At 50.8% G+C, this 20,525-nt stretch overlaps 1 protein-coding gene across 24 annotated transcripts in view; it reads left to right on the forward strand.

The window, feature by feature from the left end:
- The window catches only part of Jade2 (jade family PHD finger 2), a 45,890-nt gene extending 34,415 nt beyond the window's left edge, over nt 1–11,475 (forward strand). For 4 of the 24 annotated variants that reach the window (XM_052197344.1, XM_052197345.1, XM_052197341.1 and 1 more), the window contains exons 10-12: nt 3,282–3,399; nt 5,267–5,398; nt 6,223–8,259. In XM_052197344.1, coding sequence (XP_052053304.1) covers nt 3,282–3,399; nt 5,267–5,398; nt 6,223–7,028 — 1,056 coding nt within the window. In that variant the 3' untranslated portion in view covers nt 7,029–8,259. Of the gene's footprint in view, nt 1–3,281; nt 3,400–5,266; nt 5,399–6,222; nt 8,260–8,301 lie in introns of those variants that run through there. The other 20 variants (XR_007979942.1, XR_007979941.1, XR_007979946.1 and 17 more) reach the window with 20 other exon arrangements.
- Nucleotides 11,476–20,525: the final 9,050 nt, after the last annotated feature.

Raw genomic sequence — 20,525 nt, forward strand, 5'->3', positions numbered from 1 at the left:
GGGAGGGAGAGAGGGAGATTGTCTAGTTTACAAGCATACTTGTGGTGGCCAGAACTGGGTGGGCAGGGGTGCCACCCAGTTCTGCCAGGCAGAGAACGGGATCAGGATAGGTGACACACACCAGGCATTTCCCCACAGAGGCATTCCATGCCTGCCCTGGGTGACTGAGCCACACACACTTCCATCTTTGTTCTAGGAGTTGGGACAGATTTGTAGCTTGGTCCCTAGTGGTAGGGCTGAGGGAGAGGTGTGTGTGTGTGTGTGTGTGTGTGTGTGTGTGTTGGGAGGGCGGGGCAGGGATTCTGGAAGACTGAAGAAGAAAGCTATCAAAGAACAGTGAGACCCAGCCCCAGGTGTCCAGCCTCAGTCCCTCCTAGGGCTACATGTTGGTGACTCAGACCAATGGAAAGCACCATGTGCTCTATGGGGTCTTGGTAGGGGGTGGGGATGCGATGAGATGACCCTGCAAGGCCCTATAGTGGCAGTGGCCTGGCCAACAGGCTCAGTCTTTAACCCTGGCCCAGGGCCAGTAGCTGAGAGTGCTCCACCTTTGACTGGGCAGCAGGCCAGCTCGTCCTGCTCCTGGAGTGAAGGGGCGGGGCAAGGCTGAGTTAGAGGCCTTGGGTGGTCTGGCCCTGTACTGATTCTGGCCCTTGCTCCCAGCTGGTGACTTTCTGTTTCCTTTTCTATGAAATGGAAGTAAGGATCCAGCTGACTTTGGGATCAGGGTTAGGGGTAGGGGTCAGGGTTAAGGTTAGGGGTCATACAAGGCTGATGGCCTCCACCCCTTGGGGTCACACAAGGACAGTGTCCTCCACTGATAGTTGTGTTGTTTGAGGCTCCTTCTCACCTTGTATTCCAGGCTGGCCTCGCCCTCCCAAGTACTGGAATGATAAGGATCTGAGCTCCCTTCCCTAGCCCACTGCAGGTTAAGTTCTTCATTACTGTTGGCCCCATAAGCAGTTCAGCTCTTAGAAGAACTTACATTCCAAGAGTGGGCTCCACGTTGCTGCAAGGCCTGGGCATCTTCCCTAATGGTCCAGGAGCAGGATTGTCACCAGCATGAAATCGATTTTACGGCCAACCCAAAAGATAGGCTCTCCTACAAATTTCAGCCATAGGCCTTAACCTTGGCAGGCTACGTGGATGGGCACGGCCACCACAGCATCCAGAGTTATTCACGGCTGACAGAAAAATTGCAGCAGTGGGCATCAGCCTGCAAATGCCAGCTCATGTCCCCTAGCAACCAGGCTGACTGTTAGACCCTGCAGGATCCGGTTGTGGTTCCTGCTGTAAGAGTTACTTCAGCGACCGAATGGGCCTTGTGGGAGAGACAAGAGGGTGGCCAGAGCTCTCAGTCACCGGGAAGCCCAGAGATGAGCCACTACATCAGTCAGCACTCCGTTCACCAGGCCTTTGTCTTCATTCAGCCATAATGGAGAAAGGGCCCACCCCAACCGGGGATGACTTCATCTTAGCTAATTTTATCTTCTGAGCCCTTATGTCCCCTTCTGAGGTTCCCAGCAGGAAATCTTGAGGAATTCCACCCAAACTGAGGCCTGGGAAGGTGTAAGTCAGGAAGACTACAGGAAGTAGTCTGATTTGCATTTCAAGAGCTTTGCTGAAGGATGGTTTTACTGTCCCTGTGAAGGGATGGGGGATGGGGAGGGGTGGAACCCGGCCGTGAAGAGAGTTGGTGTCCCACACATGGAGAGACTGGCTTAAATGTACTGATGGGGCAGTTGTGGCTGTGGGCCAAGAGCAGGTTGTGGGGATGGCTGATTCCAGTTTTCAGCCATAATTCCTCCACAACTCCCCTTTGCCCAGAGGGCACCCCAGGGCCTGCTAACCCCCCAGCCCACCCCACCCCTGCTGGTTTTGTCTCTCCTTTCTGTTTCCTGTACAGTCACCACTGGTTTAGCTAGGCCTCCTGCAGGGCTCAGGTGTCAAGGCCACCTGGTCCTGGGAGTACTTCTTGCCATACTGGGTGGCAGGCAATAGGAAGAAAGAGATGTTGGCCTGGATGCTTTTTACAAATTTATTCCAGAATGCAGGAAGGCACGGAGCCAGGCTGAAGTGCAGGAGGAGAGGGGTGGGGAGAGGAGGTTGATTGGAAAATGGGTCATGGTAAGAGGTTCACAGGCTGCTACCAGTGGTTAAAATCCAGGGCTGACCCTTGAGGAAAGGGCTGGATGTGGGAATTGGTAACGCTGGGGTCAGTAATGAGTGAACCATGATGGCCTGGTGTGGACAGTGCAGCTGAGGAGCACACATATGGAATGTCACAGCAGAGTCCATATTGAATCCCTCCTGTCGATGATGGCGGCTGCACTGGACTCTGCGGAATCTCCTTCCCGAGTAGTCTCAGAAAGGAAAGGAAGGCCACACCTGATAAAGATCTGCTCATGCTACCTTGAGCAAGGAGGAATGGGGTCATGCCAAGAAAGGGGGGTTCTTAATTAAAGGTTACCCAGGCAAGCATGGTGGCGTGCACACCTGTAATCCCAGCACTTGGGGGACAGAGGCAGGTGGATTTCTGAGTTCGAGGCCAGCCTGGTCTACAGAGTGAGTTCCAGGACAGCCAGGGCTATACAGAGAAACTCTGTCTCAAAAAAAAACAAAATCCAAAAATCAAAAAAAAAAAGGGGGGGAGGGTGACCCAGGCCGCTTAAAGAGAGACCTAAGAAAGACCCGAAGACCACTAGGTAAAGGAAGACTTTAGTAGGAATAGGATTTAAACTGAGCTGTGGTCAGTAACAGTCCCTGTTTCTGGAAAGTTCCACACGAGCCCAAAACTCCAAGGCTGAAGCCTGGAAGTACGTGAGAGAAGTGTGTAAGAGAGCAGTCAGGGAGGACGGAGGCACTCAGAACAGGCAGTGACAGGTCCCCTTCATATCCTGTCAGCCAACCTGAAGAATGTGTGCCCATCTTCTAGGCTAAGCCAGATGACTTCAAAGCCTTATTGTAGGGACTTTTCCCAGCCGGCCTGAGGGAGTCAGGGACTGCTGTGCTTTATAAAGTAAGGCATCCTGTTGCTGTAGGCATGGAGCATTGGCCCCGGGTGGCAGGGCCCTGACTCAGGTCCTGGTATAGCAGGTGGATGTGGGAGCACAGGGATGCTGGTTCTTGGGGTAAAGAGGGTCACCAGTTAAGGACCAGATACTTCCTGCATGCTCAGGGTTGGGGAGTGAATTTCTCAAGTTTCTTGGGCAGAGGGGAGGCAGCAGCCAGGCCCCTTGAGATGGTAGGTGAGGTGAGAACTCTCTCCTGTGTCTCTTCAGGTGAGGAACCTGTGCTACATGGTGACGAGGCGGGAGAGAACGAAGCACGCCATCTGTAAGCTTCAGGAACAGATATTCCATCTGCAGATGAAACTGATTGAGCAAGACCTTTGCAGAGGTGGGCGTGGCACCCCCTGCTGGGGAGGTGTGTCCTCAGGGCATGGTAGGACATGGGGCCAGAACCCTTCAGTCCTGTTCCCTCTCACCGACATTACAGGTCCATATGGGAACCTGTCAAGGCCCTGGTTGTACTGATAGGCAAGGAGTTTGGACTGTGGCTTTTAAGCCTCTGCCCTTAGGGGAATCACTGGTGTCCTGGGATAGCCCAGTTCCATCCACAGTGGCTTAGCTTGCACAAGGACAAGTGCAGACCCACAGTCTTCCTGCCTCTGCTGGGCTCAGGACAGGCCAGAGCTGGCCAGCTCCCCTGAGCCTTAGTATACAGAGGGTTCAGTCTTCAGGAAGACAGCTGTGTGTGCCTTCTGTAGTGTTCATCACATGACACCTCCCTGTGGTGTCATGTGATGAAATTCAGGCTCTCTTCAGCTGTGTCTTTTATTCTCTAGGTATAGAATGCATTTAGCAGTTGGAGAAACCAGGAGCAAAGGTGTTGGCATTGACTGAATTGGTTAGTTATAAAGTCTGAACATGTTAAAGATGATAAACTTAACACGTGCGTGCACACACACACACCCCACAGGAACATCATACTCCAATGTTGAACATACACAGCAGAAACAGCTAGGTAGCGAGAGCTTTGGAGATATGCCTGCCACCACCGACTCAGCTCCTGGGTCATGCTGGGACTTAGGAGAGGAGAGCTGCGGAGCTCGGGTAGAGGGAGTGGTTGATCCCTTCTCTGATTAGCTGAGTTGCACCATTAGCTGGTTACCCTTTGGGGTCACCAGCATTCATCAAAGCCATGTGTAGTGGTATTAACTGTAGAGGAAAGGGGATCTGGAGGAGGCTCAGGGATTAAGAGTACTGGCTGCCCCTCCAGTGGCTGTGGCTTCAATTGCTGGCACCCACAAGGAAGCTCACAACTGTTTGTTCCTCCAGTTCCAGGGCATCTAGCGCCCCCTTCTGGCCTCTGAGGGACTGGGAATGTAGCTTACATGGTAGGTTGATTGCCTAGCCTGCATGAAGCCTCCCTGGGTTTGATCTGGTTTAAAACCCGATGTGCAAGTACCATCTAATCCTAACACTCGGAGATAGAGGCAGGAGAATCAGGAGTTCCAGGTTATGCACAGCTACATAAAAAGTTCAAGACCATCCTGGACTATGTAAGAACCGTTTTCTTTTTTAAGATTTTTTTTTTATATGTAAGTGCACTGTAGCTGTCTTCAGACACCTCAGAAGGGGGCATCAGATCTTGTTACAGATGGTTGTGTACCACCATGTGGTTGCTGGGATTTGAACTCAGGACCTTCAGAAGAGCAGTCAGTGCTCTTAACCACTAAGCCATCTCTCCGCCCCTTCTGTCTTCTTTTGACAATGTTCCCAGAAGCCTTCATGCCTCCCTGCCTCTGCTGAGTAGTTGGAGACTCATCTTTAGTAGACCACAAAGGGCAGAGAGCCAGATACAGAACCCAAATGTCCTGTCTTCTGCTTGACTGCAGACCTGGAGACCGGGGCGAGGAGCTTGGCTGTGGTGTCAGGCCCAGAATCTAAGCCTCTTAGGTCCAGATGATGATTTTCTGCCCTATGTCCAGCTCCAGCTCCATCCAGTCCAGTCACCTTTTCTACTCACGAGAACTCTTCAGGGCCTGTGGATTTTGTAGGTCACACTGAAGTCCAGGTCCTTCACGGACTTATCGTGCCTACCGCTGTCCTACATAGAGCTGTGGGCAGTTACCTTGTGTCTTACCCCAGCCGCTCTGTTTCTGGCATCGTGGCACTGACTTTGGTACCGTAGTTGGCAGACACAGTTGATGGACAACCTCTGAGCAGCCACTCAGGTTTAACTCTCTCATTCTCTGACACAGAGCCTTCTGGGAGGAGGTCAAAGGGCAAGAAGACTGACTCAAAAAGGAAGGGCCGAGAAGGCCCCAAGGGCAGCAGTCCTGAGAAGAAAGAGAAAGGGAAGGCTGGCCCGGAGTCCGTTCTGGGGCAGCTAGGTGAGTCAGGGGCCGGTGTGGCCTGGCAGATGCTACCTTGCCCTTTTCAGCTTTACCCTGAAGAGGACCGAGCAGCTCGAAGCAGAGATGGACCACTTAGGCCCTTCCTCCTCCAGGGCAGCTCAGCCTCACCTCACCAGAGATCCCAAGAAATTCTGGCTGCATAGAACTCTGGCAGCTCAGGGGCTGCCGTGGCCAGGGTGCTGCATCCTCCCAGAGGTCCCTAGAAATCAGCCCCATGCTGGGAGGCAGGACTGCAAGAGTTCTTTATCCCTGTTCCACCCTTCCAGAGTCTCCACCGACCTATATGCCTTCCCCCATCAACCGAGCCACACCCACCTGCTGTGTGTTCAACCCCAGCTGACCTTTCTTGAGCCACCCAGAGACTTAAGAAAAGTGACATCAGATTCCCTAGTCACTGCCACAGTTTATCTCAGTAAAAGCGGGCCCAAAACTGAAGGTCCTGGCCACCCTGTTTGAGGGAGATCTCTCTGTGTGTGTCCCTGTCATGCCCCTGCCCACCCCCCCCCCCCCAAGCTACTGGAGGCACTGCCTATAAAGATGCAGCGCCCCCTGGTGGCCTGTCTGCTCTTGCCACTTTGAAATTCGTTTGAACAAGGAACTCGCCACTTCCTTCCTTTCTACTCACTCCACAATTTGAAAAGCTGGTCCTGGGGTCAGTCATCCTGGTGAGCAGGGGCTAGACCCTGCTCCTTGGTGGCATTAGTGGGACGCGTGGACAAAAGAGGATGGCTGGCTGGGTGGGTTGGTTGGAGCTCACACACCTGTGGCGTCTCATCTGCCTCCTTTCTCCCATCCGTCAGGTCTGTCCACCTCATTCCCCATCGACGGCACTTTCTTCAACAGCTGGTTGGCACAGTCGGTTCAGATCACAGCCGAGGACATGGCCATGAGCGAGTGGTCTTTGAACAGTGGGCACCGGGAGGATCCTGCTCCAGGTTTGCTGTCAGAAGAACTGCTACAAGATGAGGAGACGTTACTCAGCTTCATGAGGGATCCCTCGCTGCGACCCGGTGACCCTGCCAGGAAGGCCCGAGGCCGCACTCGCCTGCCTGCCAAGAAGAAACCACCCCCGCTGCAGGATGGGCCCAGTGCACGGACCACTCCAGACAAGCCACCCAGGAAGGCCTGGGCCCAGGATGGCAAGGGCACGCAAGGACCACCCACGAGGAAGCCACCACGGAGGACGTCTTCTCACTTGCCGTCCAGCCCTGCAGCTGGAGACTGCCCAGTCCCAGCAGCACTGGAAAGTCCTCCAACACTGGCCTCCGAGATCCTGGATGAGACAGCCCCCGTGGCTTCCGACTTGAATGTCCAAGTGCCTGGCCCTACAGTGAGCCCCAAACCCTCGAGCAGGCTCCGGCCACCCCGAGAGATGAAGGTCAGTCGGAAATCTCCGGGTGCTAGGTCTGATGCTGGGACAGGACTGCCATCTGCTGTGGCTGAGAGGCCAAAGGTCAGCCTGCATTTCGACACCGAGGCTGACGGCTACTTCTCTGATGAGGAGATGAGCGATTCTGATGTAGAGGCAGAGGACAGTGGGGTACAACGGGCTTCCAGGGAGGCAGGGGCAGAGGAGATGGTTCTTATGGGAGTGCTGGCCTCCTAACTCACCCAGGCCCTGCCCTGGTCCCCTACAAGGCCTCAGCCCAATCACGACTGCCATTTCCAACTGCTGAGTGCCTCAGACCCACCACTCTGTTGTGGTTTTATTTTTAATATAGAGAGAGTTCTGAATTCCACTCCGTTGACTTTCCTCTATGCTGGCCTAGGACATTAGGACTCCTCCCGTGGCCCCGGCCACAGGGACTATACCAGGTTCTATGTGCCACCCCTGCCCCAGCCCATGCCACATCGCCGGGCTTCTGGCTTGATGTACACAAGGTAAGGGAGAGAGCTCAGGGCTCCTGCCCACGGCCACTGGGTGACACAGACTGTCGTTTGGGCATTATTTCATGGCAGATGGGCCATCCCAGGGCCTGCCCCGCCTTGTCCCCCCCATATTGCACTGGGGTCCATTTTGGGTTGGGGAGGTGACCTGCTACACTCCACTGATCCCTAAAGGAAGTATAACAAATGATACCCAGCCAGTCTATTCACTGTCACAAGCACAACGAGTTTCTATGAGAAAGCACTGAGGGGGTGCAGGGGGCCCGCCGGCTCCTGAATAGCCCACAACATCTGAGGCCCGCCCGCCCACCCGCAATCCCCCCACTCCCTTGCTGCTCTGTCCCTGCCAGTGCCCAGCCCAAGCAGCTCTGGGAAAGGGTTCCCAGAATCCTTCCTGAGCTGTGTTCTTTACTCAGGGGACTCCCCAAACAGCCCTCCACCTGTACAGGCGGAGGGCTCCAAGGGAGGGCCAGTGCCCAGCCCGGGACTTGGGGCTCAGATCAGCCCACTGCAGAGAATCACTCTGGGACTTTAACTTCCTATCTTCCTTTGGGGCCAGTCTCGGCCACAGTCTTGCCGGCTCCAGACAGAGCTGGCCAGACCAGACCGTTTGCCTTTTGAAGTTTCCTAGTCCTGCTAAGAGATGAGCTTCCTCATTTTCCTTCTGGAAACATCCTTCCAACAAGTATAGTGGGATCCCGGGGCCCAGGGCAGGCCAGTGGTGGCCTGCTGGGGCTGGTTGAATTGTTGCTGGATCTTCCTGTATTCCTCTGTCCCTTAGCGCCTTAACCCCCTTTCCCTCCCTACTGTAACCCCCCCTTTCCTATTCCTCTTCAAATCCTCCCTCCTCCAAGCCCCCAGGTAGGTTCTGAAGGGTTTTGATGGAGCGGCCCCAGGGTGATAGATAGCTCAGGGAACAAAGGAATTCCGTGAAAACATGTTTTTTTTTTCTTTTATGAATTACTCTTGGGTCACTTCCGCCACTGGTAAAGCCAGATCTTCTCCAGCCAGAACCTTGCAAAAGTCCAGTGAACCAGTCGAATCATTCTGAGAATGCCAAAGAATCTTTTGACCATAATATACAGCACAGCCCGGACCTGACAACTGTTGTCGACTTGAACTTCCTTTTCAAAGGAATTGGTTAGCAACAAAGTTCAGAGACTTGGTTATTGCACACACCTACAGAGAAGGGCCCAAGGCCTCGGGGGAAGGCTGCGCTGCTGCTGCTGCTGCTGCCGCTGCCACCGCCGCTGCCACTGCTGCTGCTGTTGTTGGTTTACGGTCCCTGGGCTGAGCCGCTGTGAGTGTGGTCCTAAACTTTGAGGACTCCCTCCCCCTTTTGAGGGGGGGAGAATCCTGACTGTGAATCCAGCGTGGTTCCCCCATAGCCACCACATAGATACACAAAGAGCGAATACACAGGACCTTTACCCACCTTGACTCCAAAACTATCAAGGTACGACAGTGAGTTTGAGCAAAATCAGAAACAAAGATAATGACTTCAGTTAGGTGATTGGACCAATGTGTCTTATACAAATGGACTCCAATGGCGTGGGGTGGGCTCCAAGGATCCTGGGCATCCAGATGGCATCAGCTACCACATAGACTTAGTGTGCCTGCCCGTCTTGGTAATAGTGACAGCTCAACGTCAAGCGTCATCCCCACCCTGTCTCTTGTTCACTGCCTTTCAACGGACCTTCCTTACCCCTGTGCTTTGGGTCACTTTGGGTCACAATGTCATCTGCTAGACTACCTGGTGATCTGACCTGCGGGACACGAAGGGCATGGGGGCTTAAAGAACAACCAAACGCTGCAGGGGAAGGAAGGGAATGTCCCTGACCACTCTGTCCAACAAGGCTCTGCCACAGAAGCCCAGTCTGGGATAATGGCTGGCTGGTTAGCAGACCCCGTCAGTAGGCCAAGCCCCATGCCAGTCTTCATCCAGCAGCTGTCTCCGCTTGTAAGGTGTCCATCAGGCTGCAGGGAGGATGAGGGTGTCCCATCGCCTCTCTTTAGTTCCAGGCCACACTGTCTGTGCTGGAGATGGCTTTGCCACACTGTGACCAAGGCACCTTTTCCAGACCAGAGGCAGTGCCCACTCTTGCCCTCATCCACAACCCCTCCCTAGGAAGGGAGAAAGGACTCTGTGACTCGTGCTGGCTAACGTATCCCTTCCACCTCATTTCCTCATCACAGGACACAGGCTAATGTGCAAGGAAAGTATTTTTCTGTATCATAAGTGTATTTTGAAACAAGGAAAGATAGAATACTCACTTACTTTATTAAATGGGCTCTGACTTTGTGAAAGGCAAGAGGGGTCTTTGCAGTGCAAGGGCCTCAGGTTTGTCGGGGAAGCCAGTCACCCAGGTTCCCGGGCATAGGTATTGGACTGTGTGCTAGTGCGTGTGCATGCACGCGCTCGTGTGTGTGTGTGTGTGTGTGTGTGTGTGATAGGGTTTTATATTATAGGTATTGGACTGTGTGCGAGTGCGTGTGTGTGTGTGTGTGTGTGTGTGTGTGTGTGTGTGTGTGTGAGTGATAGGGTTTTATATTATAGGTATTGGACTGTGCGTGTGCATGTATGCGCGTGCGTGTGTGTGTGTGTGTGTGTGTGTGTGTGTGTGTGTGTGTGAGTGATAGGGCTTTAAATTATAGGTATTGGACTGTGCGTGTGTGTGTGTGTGTGTGTGAGTGATAGGGTTTTATATTATAGGTATTGGACTGTACATGTGTGCCTGCCTGTGTGCGTGTATGTGTGTGTGTGTGTGTGTGATAGGGTTTTATATTATAGGTATTGGACTGTATGCGCGTGCATGCGTGCGTGTGTGTGTGTGTGTGTGTGTGTGTGTATGTGTGTGTGAGAGAGAGATAGGGTTTTATAGGTATTGGACTGTGTGCATGTGTGCGTGTGTGTGTGTGTGTGTGTGTGTGTGTGTGTGTGTGTGTGTGTGAGATAGGGTTTTATATTATAGGTATTGGACTGTACATGTGTGCCTGCCTGTGTGCGTGTATGTATGTCTGTTTATGTCTGTGTGTGTGTGTGATAGGGTTTTATATTATAGGTACTGGACTGTGTGCGCGTGCATGCGTGTGTGTGTGTGTGTGTGTGTGTGTGTGTGTGATAGGGTTTTATATTATAGGTATTGGACTGTGTGCGTGTGCATGCGTGTGTGTGTGTGTGTGTGTGTGATAGGGTTTTATATTATAGGTATTGGAGTGTGTGCGCGTGTGTGTGTGAGATAGGGTTTTCTATTATAGGTATTGGACTGTGCGTGCGTGCGTGTGTGTGTGTGTGTGTGTGTGTGTGTGTGTATGTGTGAGTGAGTTTTGTACAGATGTGTGTGCAATGCATGGATACCCTATGGCACTTGCCAGGGTTTCTAGAGACTCAGCTGCCAGGAACATTAGCAGCGGGTTAATTTTTGGGTTTCCTCACCATTGTCACGTAAGGTCAACCAGTACCCAAACCCGAAGTTCTGTGTAACAATGTGTGATCTCTGTAGTAAGGTCCGTGTTGAGGAAGCTACTCTCCCGTGCCCTTGGCCCAGCTGGCCACATTGGCCAAAGAGCCAGAGGTGTTGGAATTGGGGGACCTTTGGTCGTTCTTTAAGCTGCTTCCTGCCACCTTCTCCCAAGGATGCACACTTGTGCTCCATCCAAATCATTTGGGGGTGGCGGTGGGGAGGGTGATATGAATGTCACAGGAGGAGACACCTTCTGTCTTTGTTTCAAAGAAAGTGATGTGCCATTTGTTAATATACAAGAGAACTATTGAAAAAATATATTGAAAAGAGCAATTTTAAATTATTTTTGGCTTATGTTGCAATATTTATTTTCTTGTATTAGAGAAGATTTCTTTGTAGAGAAAAAAATGTATTTTTCATTACCGCAAAGACCTATTTCTCCTTTTTGTACATCGTCCTTGTTCGCGACCCTTAACGAGCAATAGAATGTTCGGCCACCCCCGTGTGGCCAGTGCCCACTGTGCCCTTGCATGATTGTGTTGCTGCTGCTGCTGCTGCTGCTGCATAGCTTCCAGCCCCGTCCTGTCCTGCTCACTCACTGGGGCACCCGGATTGCAGGCCCCCATCAGGGTCTGTGTCTAAGGAGCCCACAGCACTCCTCGTGTGTTGGCAAATTCAGTTAATAAAGCAACGTTTTCTGTGCTGGCTGCCGTGAAGTTCTGTTGCATTAGGTGGGTAGGAGACCTAGAAATCCCATCGCATGCCTACAACGGTATGCTCAGTAAGAGTCCTGAGTTCCAGTGCTCGCAAACATTCAGTACTCACAAACATTCAGTGCTCACCACCGGCTATACCTTAGAGGGAGTTTCTTGATATTCAGGGTTAGCCCTGGCATTCAGGGTCAGGGATGAGAAGGTAACCTGAAATCAAAGCCTCCGGTAAAGTACCACAGCAGAGGTAGGGCACAGGGAGAGAGGCTCTGAGGAAGTGGCATTATTCCTTCCTGTAGTAGGGGGTATGTTGATCACATATTAAGATGCTCTACCCACCCAAGCTCTCGGTGGAAACCCAAAGAACCAATAGAAGTAAGTGTGGTCTGTGCATATGATCCCAGCACGAGGGAGGCTCAGAAGCCCACGGTTATCCTCCCAATACATAGGAAGTTTGGGGGATGTTAGGGAGGTCTTCTGAGGTCAGTCCCCCAAAACTTTAAAAAGGATGGACTCAGTGTGCTTGTCATCCTCAGTACAGTTGTGTACTGACTTCCACATGTGCACAGTTAGACACACCTTTTGTAAATTAAAACCCCAAATTTACTACACCACAGCCACCAGGCTCCCTGAGATAATGTAATACTATAGTGACATAGTGAAGTGAGTTGTTTATTTCTAGAATGTTTCCTTTAATATTTCTAGATTGTGGTGAGCCACAGGTAACATACAGATAACAAAACTGCTCTGGGCTGGGCACCATGGCTCTGTGGGAGAATGCATACACAGAGCCCTGCATTCAATTCCCAGCACTACCTTTAACTTACAGGATATAGGGTATAGATACATGACGTCATGTAGGTGGATTCCCTTTGTAACACTTTCTTGCCCTCTGAGTTTGGGACTCACGGAGTCTAACTGAAACTCTGTAGAGTTGAAGACGACTTTGAACCCAAGCTCCTGCTTCTCCCTCAGTGCTGGGATGACAGCAACTACCACACCTAGTCCATGATGTGCTGACTCAGTTACCATCATGTGACCCTACAGGGAGGTGGGCACCCAAGGGGGCAGAGAACTGGGTCTCTTGAAGGAAGTATTGAGACCTCATCCCTTTCCATTTTTCTTTACTTCCCTGGTCATAAAAAGAGGCTTTGCCATGCACTGCCTCCATGATGCCTTGCTCCACAGTCCCAAGAGCAACAGAGCTGTCAGACCTCAGACTGAAACCTATGAAATCATGAGTCAAATAAGTTGTCCGTGGCATGTGTGTCCTCACAGAGATGGAGATGAATAGCAGGATGTGTAATCATTTCCTCTTCTGAGACAAGGTTTAGATGGCTATATAGTCTAGGTTGGCCTCAATCCCACAATCCTCCTTGTCTCAGCCTCCTAAGTATCTGGGAATAAAGGCATAAGCCACTGTATCTGCATCATATTAGGCATTTAGAATAGTTAAAACTATAGAGACTGAAATAGAAGGTTGGTTACCAGGGACTAGGATAAGAACGTGAAAGCCGGGCAGTGGTGGCGCACGCCTGTAATCCCAGCACTTGGGAGGCAGAGACAGGTGGATTTCTGAGTTCGAGGCTAGCCTGGTCTACAGAGTGAGTTCCAGGATAGCCAGGACTACACAGAGAAATCCTATCTCGAAAAACCAAAACCAAACAAACAGACAAAAAACAATAGTGTGCTGTACTTGGAAACCACTGAGTTTCTTTTTACTTCACACATGATGTTAGCCCAAAGGCCAGGAAGCAATCATTTAATATTATTTGCTCAATTGTTCTCAATTATATAATTGTCCCAATCTGGTAAAAAATGATAGAATGTAGGGGCTGGAGAGATAGCTCAGTGGTTAAGAACCCTGACTGCTCTTCCAGAGGACCCTGGATGTTAACCACCATCCACAGGGCGCTCACAACCATCTGTAGCGTCCGGCCCAGGGCAGCTGATGCCCTCTGCTGGCCTTGATGGGCTCTGCAGGCAAATGGTGTACAATAAATGCAGATAAATAGATCACCATTCACATAAAATAAAAATGGAAAAAAAAAAAAAGCTGGGTGGTGGTAGCACACGCCTTTAATCTCGGTACTTGGGAGGCAGAGGAAGGCAGATATCTCTCTGTGAGTCTGAGGACAGCCTGGTCCAGCAGAGGGAGTTTCAGGACATCCAGGGCTACACAGAAAAACCCTGTCTCAGAAAACAAAACAAAAACCAAAAAAACCAAGTACTCTGCTACTTAAAATGAGACACAACTGCTTTACTGCAATGCCAAATGTATGCAAGACGTGCGTATGCTCATACTGGAGGCAGGGGAAGAGCTGAAGGGCAGAGGGCTCATTCAGCATGTATGAGGCTCTGGTTCCGTTGTCAGCATCTCAAAAAAAAAAAAAAAAATGGGGAGGTAATGAGGTGACTTGGTGGGCTAAGACACATGCGTCAACCATGACACAGGGTGGAAGAGAAGAGCTAACTCCTGCAAGTTGTCCTTTGACCTCCACACCTGTGCCTTGATATGCACATGACATGTAGACACACACGCAATAATAGAATACAAACATTTGGGGGGGGAATGAATTATTGGACTGGAGAGGTGGCTTGTGAGTTAAGAGTGATTGTTGGACTTCTAGAGGACCCAAGCTCAGTCCCCAGCACCTGTCCGAGTGCTCACAACTGTATCCAAGGATTCCGCTCCCTCTGGCCTGGCTCTGGCCTCCACAGGCATACACACACACTCAGAGAGAGAGAGAAATATCTCTCTCCCCCTTCCCCTTCTCTTTCCCCCTCCTGCTCTTTCCCCCACCCACTCTCCCCCCCTCCCTCCCCTCTCCAGGGTTTTTCTGTGTAGCCCTGGCTATACGCTATAGATAAGGCTGGCTTTGAACTCACAGACATCTGCCTGCCTCTGCCTCTTGAGTGCTGGGATTAAAGGATTAAAAGAAATCTTAAAAAAAAAATCCATTGGGCCTTCCCTGCACACTGGGGAGTTGAGATTAGGGTCTCCCAACTTTGACTCAAGGCTCCATTTCATTACTAACCCCATCTCCACCTGCCTGGCTTTCTGCACAGTGGGTTAGGAAACTCCTTCTGACCCAGGAGAGAGAAACTCTTCAAATCCCTGCCCTTGGACAGAGCTTATGTTCAGGGGACCAGGTGTCCTCATTACTGTTCTATCGCTGGGAAGAGACACCATGACTAAAACTTATAAAAGGAAGCATGTAATTTGTGGCTTGCTTACAGTTTCAGAGGGTTAGCTCATAATCATCTCTGATTAGGAACCAAGAATTCAAATATATGAGCCTGTGGGGGCGGGGCATTCTCATTCAAACCACCATCCCAGGTGAGTGTGTGTGTGTGTGTGTGTGTGTGTGTGTGTGTGTGTGTTGCAAGCATATAAGCATGTGCACCACATCTCACACACATCCCTGGTGCCCACAGAGGCCAGAAGAGGGCGGCAGAACTCTTAGAACTGGGATTACGTGAGCTTGGGCTGTTCTCTGAGAGACTAATGCTCTTCTAATCTCTGAGCCAACTCTGCAGGTTCTCTAGAAGGATTTTAACCTAGGGGCAGCAGGATGAGGTGGCTCTAGACTCAGGCAGAAAAAAAAAGGGTAAATTTTTAATCCATGCACCCTGGGCCAATCAGAGCACGCCATGGATCTTGACTCATCTGTTGCTGAGTGAGAAGGCCATTGAAAGCATAGGATTAACTGGGGAAGTGACCAGTCATGGAGTACTTGACTAACATTCATGAGACTCTGGGTTCCATCCTCAGCATTGCGGGGTGGGGGTGGGGTGGGGGCGGGGGGTGACGACAGGGACTAAAAGCATCTGAAGGGCTGATGGCGATGTGGTAGAATAGGGCTCGAGTCTGGACATACCACACCAGGCCAAAGCAGGTCCACACAGTTCCACCACAGAGGCTTATTGGAGATAAAGAGGGGAAAGAAAGATAAAGGGAGAAGGGAGGAAGGCTCTGTGGGAAGGGCCTGACTTTTATTTAGGCTGTGACTTCTCCTGGTCACAGGTAATTGTGGGAAGTAGAGTCTGGGAAGGTATGAGGTTGTCATGGCAACAGGTGTGTCACCTATGTGTGACATTCCTGAGTTTGGAGCAAAAAAACTGGTTCTTGATACCAGCTGATAGAGTAAAGGAAAACCTGGGCTCCAGGCCCAGCCCTGGGGTAGAGATGGAAGAGCAGAGAGGCAGGAGGATCACAGAGTACAAGGTTACCCTCTATCTACTTTATGTTGAAATTGAAGCTAGCCTGGACTACATGATATTGTTGAATGAATGAATGAGCCACGTGTGGATGTCAGAAGGATGAGGAAAGGCAGGGAACAGGGCCCAGAGGTTTTGGAGGTTGCATCCATGAGGCCTGGGCTTCTCGGGCAGGTTTTGAGACTTGTGATCAGAGTGGCATCCATTTCAAGGCAGGCTTGTGTTTGCTGGTCCACAAGTTTGTGTTCAGTACACGTTGCCTCCACCCATTCTCCCCTCTCTGCCTGGCTTCCACTAAACAATATGTGGCCATCCGAGGGTTAGCATGTGTTTGAACGGACTGTGAAAGAAGACTGTGGATTTCTACTGCAAACGCGCTAGAAATAGACTCACGCCCCTGGAGAACTGCAGGCCTGTGTTCTGGCCCTGAGTGGGGAGCTGCTCTTTCCTCATTCACTAAATGCCTGCCTGGGCCTTTTTATCCAGGGTGGCCAAGAGGTCACCTAGAGGTGGATTCAAGGACACTGAGATAGATTGCTGAGGTCAAAGTCTGTTAGAAGGGTTAATTCATGCCATAGTCAGGCGGACAGCACTCCGGACATCAGGATGGGGGGGCTCTGAAGACAGGAATCAGGGTCTTCATAGCGGAAGTTGGGAATGGAGGAGTCTCTTAGTGTTCTGAGGGTGGGAGGTTTTACTGCAAGGCCAGGAAAGGGGTGGAGAACAGGATGTGTGGTCAACAACACCCCCCTTGGATATAACCTCACGTCACCAGGTGCAAAATGGGTATGTGGAAGTCTGTAGGCCAGAGCTGGCCTATGCCAAAGGGAAAGGCTGCTGCCGGAAAGAGGCCTGAGCAGCAGTCTGGGCTGCACCCTAACAGCCGAATCCTTTTAAAAATACGGATTTGTTTTATTTGTTTGATCATATGTATGTATGGACGTGTAGGTGTGGGCACATGTACTCTGGGTACCAGGGTTTCAGATCATCTGGAACTGGAATTACAGAGAGTTGTAAACTGCCCCAAGTAGATGCTGAGAACCAACTCAGCCTCTGCAAGAGTGGAACATGTCCTTAACGTCTTGCTGAGCCCTCTTTCCAGCCCCTTTAGCATCACATTCTCACAAAGCAGACAACATGATGATTTTTTCCCCCAAAGGTCTTGAGGGAGAGAGTGCTGGCAACCTGGTTGTTGCCCAGAGGCACTGGGTTTGTTTACCAACTCGCACTTCCTGGAATCCGAGCTGGTAGCCAGCCCTGTTTGGTTATGGGTTCGCCATAAGCCTGCCAGGATAACTGTGGTCTGGGGTTAGGGCAGGTACTAGTCTCCTGCAGTTCCCTGACAGAGGCTTGTTGGAAACAGCTGGTGGGAATGAGAGATGAGGTGTGTGTGACAGTCAGCTGCTCGCACCAACATTGGTGACACAGCTGCCAGCATCCTGAATGGCTCCGGCTTTCCTCAGATGTGGCCATCAGTGTACCTGAAACCTTGTAACCAGAGAGCAGGCTAGGCAGAAGAATCTGGATTGGACCTCCTCCTCCACCCTCCCCCAAGGGATTGACTGCTCTGACCAACTTGAGACTCAGAAGGTCAGCCAGAGGCATGCAGAGGAAACCAAGAGAGAAAAGTAGCTTGTCAAAAGCTACACCCCTCACCCGAGGGCATTGCCTTCTGCTATTAGCGGGATCCAAGAGGCTAGTTGGTTCTGGGATCAGTTGTTTGGGATACCGGGCTGCAAAGACTGTAACTCTTGCCTCCAACCGAAGCTTCTGGCCTTTCCTTGCTGAAGAAGCATCTTCCTGCCTCCTGAAAGGTCTTGAATGTTGTTGTAAAGGATGGTTTCCAAGACAGAGTGCCACTACCCTCAGACATGCTCATGGGTTTCTTTGCCAAATATCATTAAACAAACGTCACAGCCGGACTCGTTGACTGTTGAGGCTTCCTCATAGGAGGAGGGATGGAGGCCGGGCAGTGGTGGCACACGCCTTTAATCCCAGCACTTGGTAGGCAGAGGCAGGAGGATTTCTGAGTTCGAGGCCAGCCTGGTCTACAGAGTGAGTTCCAGGACAGCCAGGACTAATGTAGAGAAACCTTGTCTCGAAAAAACCAAATAAAATAAAAAATAAAAATAAAAAAAGAGGGATGGGGAGTCTTGGGGCCCTCGCCTGACTATCCAAATCCTCCTCCTAGCTAATCATAAAATTGGTTCATTTCCTGTGTGTGGCCTCGGGGGTTTCAGGAGGGGCTTGAAAGACCTGAAAGAAAGAGGCTCCATCTATACAACCACAAAAGCCATTCATTTTTGTGCACACCTTCCAGTGCTGCTTCTAGGGGAACACCCACACTCCTTTGTGACTGTTATGTTCATAAAAAGAGAAAGAGGTTTTGAGAGAATGGTGTATGGTGCCCAGGCATCCCTTCCCCCAAGGCACCAGACACACACAGACATGGTATAGAATAGAGTTTATTCAGGACAGAGGATGGGAGTTAATGGGATAGTGGAGGCAGAGAGAGAGAGTGTGTAGAGAAGTGGAGGCCGGCCATGACCATGTGGAGAGAGGGGAAGGGAGGAGAGCCCAAGAGGGCCAAGAGGAGAGTAAGAGAGAGCAAGAGGTAAGAGATGAGAGAGAGAGGAGGGGTTTAGCATCCTCTTTTATAGGCCAGGCCTTCCTGGCTATTGCCAGGCAACTGTAGGGCGGGGCATAACTGGCTGTTGCCAGGTAACTGTGGAGTAGAGCTTAGACAGATCCCTAACAGTGGTCTCTCACCCTTGCTCTGTGAATAACTTTAGTAAGTTCATTGGCTCCCTAGGCTGAACTTTGGTAGAATCCAACTTTGGCTAGTCTATAGGACCTAAGGAAGAGCAAGGCAGGCAATTCCTAGTCCCCACTCCCAGCCTGCTGGTGAAAAGTCTCTCAGATAGGATACAGGACACTGAGGCAGAGATTGTATTTGGAGGCCGTAAACCGGGCAGTGGTGGCACACACCTTTAATCCCAGCACTTGGGAGACAGAAGCAGGTGGATTTCTGAGTTCGAGGCCAGCCTAGTCTACAGAGTGAGTTCCAGGACAGCCAGGGCTATACAGAGAAACCCTGTCTCAAAAAACAAAAAACAACAACAACAAAAGATTTACTGAATACTATGGATAGTCAGAGGGCTATGAAGAGAGGGAATCAGAGCCCATGTGACAGAAGTGGGGGCTTTTGTTTATTTTTTGGAGGCAAGGTTTCTCGGTATAGCCCTGTCCTGGAACTCACTTTGTAGACCAGGCTGGCCTCAGACTCTGCTCCCTTCCCGAGTGCTGGAATTAAAAGTATGCACCACCACCGAGTGGCTTTCTTACAACTTTCTGAGGAGAAAAGTTGCACCACACAAGCCTGTAGGCAGGCTCTCGGACTCTGGGCAGGAGGAAGAGAAGGGGGTGGGAATCGGGTGTGTGGCCAAAAGGCATCCTTTGAGTTAAATTCAACGCCCCAGGTGAGACAGTTGGTCCTAACAAGAGACTCTACAGTGTGTCCTCAGCTGGGCACCTGTCGGATCCGTGGAAGAACAAGGCTGCTTGTAGGTGTGTGTTGGCCTGAGCAGCAGCTAGATTTTTTTAAAGGTACTGTTTATTTTTATTTGTGAGTGTTTTGCCTGCATGTATGCGCACCGGTACACGCTTGGTGTCAGATTACCTAAGGCAGCGGTAGAGAGGTAGAAGGGGGAAAGGGCGAGGTTTGGCTAAGCGGGACCATGTTTATTCACAGTGAGGAGGCACTTTCGTCACCACGCTCCTGCGGATGGCCAAAATGCCTACAGAAGACAGGACGCTCGGTCCTCGTAGGGAGGAAATGACTACCAACTACATTGTAGTCCCTCCCTTCCAGGAAATCCTTGGCCTGGCCGCAAGGGACGCTGGGAAGTGTAGTCCTTTTCTTTTCTCTTCTTTCTTTCTTTCTTTCTTTCTTTCTTTCTTTCTTTCTTTCTTTCTTTCTTTCTTTCTTTCTTTCTTTCTTTCTTTCTTTCTTTCTTTCTTCTTTCTTTCTTTTTTTCTTTCTTTCTTTTTCTTTCTTTCTTTCTCTTTTTTTAAAGCAGGAAACGCTCTCACTTGATGCTCACAGAAACCTGAGAACCGAAGCGGATGTTGGATTCCTTAGTGCCAGAGCCAACCCTAGGCTCGCCTCTGCAAGAGCAGCAAGTGCGCACCTGAGCCTTCTCTTCAGTTCCAGCAGCTGAAACCCTCCCTCCCTATAAGTCTTACTCAGGCTAGTATTTTTTTCTTTCATTTATTAATTTTATGTATATGAGCTACACTGTAGCTGTCTTCTGACACACCAGAAGAGGGCACTGGATCCCATTACAGATGGTTGTGAGCCAGTTGAACTCAGGACCTCTGGAAGAGCAGTCAGTGCTCTTAACCGCTGAGCCTTCTCTGCAGCACATCAGGCTAGCCTTAAACTTGTGGCAGTTCTAGGGTTGTGAATAGAGTTGTTCTGGTGAAAGCCTGGGTTCTGACAAGGCTAACACCACAGGCTCTGCCACTCACCCACAGTACGTTAAATACATAGACAATAGTGAAAACAGACAAAAGAGATTTAGTCATCGTAGCCACGTTGGGAAGAGAACTGGCACTTCGGAATCCAACACCCTCTTCGGTTCTCAGGTTTCTGTGAGCATCAAATGAGAGCTTCCTGATAAACGACTACACTTCCCAGCGTCCCTTGCGGCCAGGCCAAGGATTTCCTGGAAGGGAGGGACTACAATGTAGTTGGTAGTCGTTTCCGCCTCACAAGGATCTTCAGGGTCCTGACCTGAGGTTTAGGTTTAAATAGAAGGC

This window comes from Apodemus sylvaticus, chromosome 10, assembly GCF_947179515.1.
Source record: "Apodemus sylvaticus chromosome 10, mApoSyl1.1, whole genome shotgun sequence".
Taxonomy (NCBI): domain Eukaryota; kingdom Metazoa; phylum Chordata; class Mammalia; order Rodentia; family Muridae; genus Apodemus; species Apodemus sylvaticus.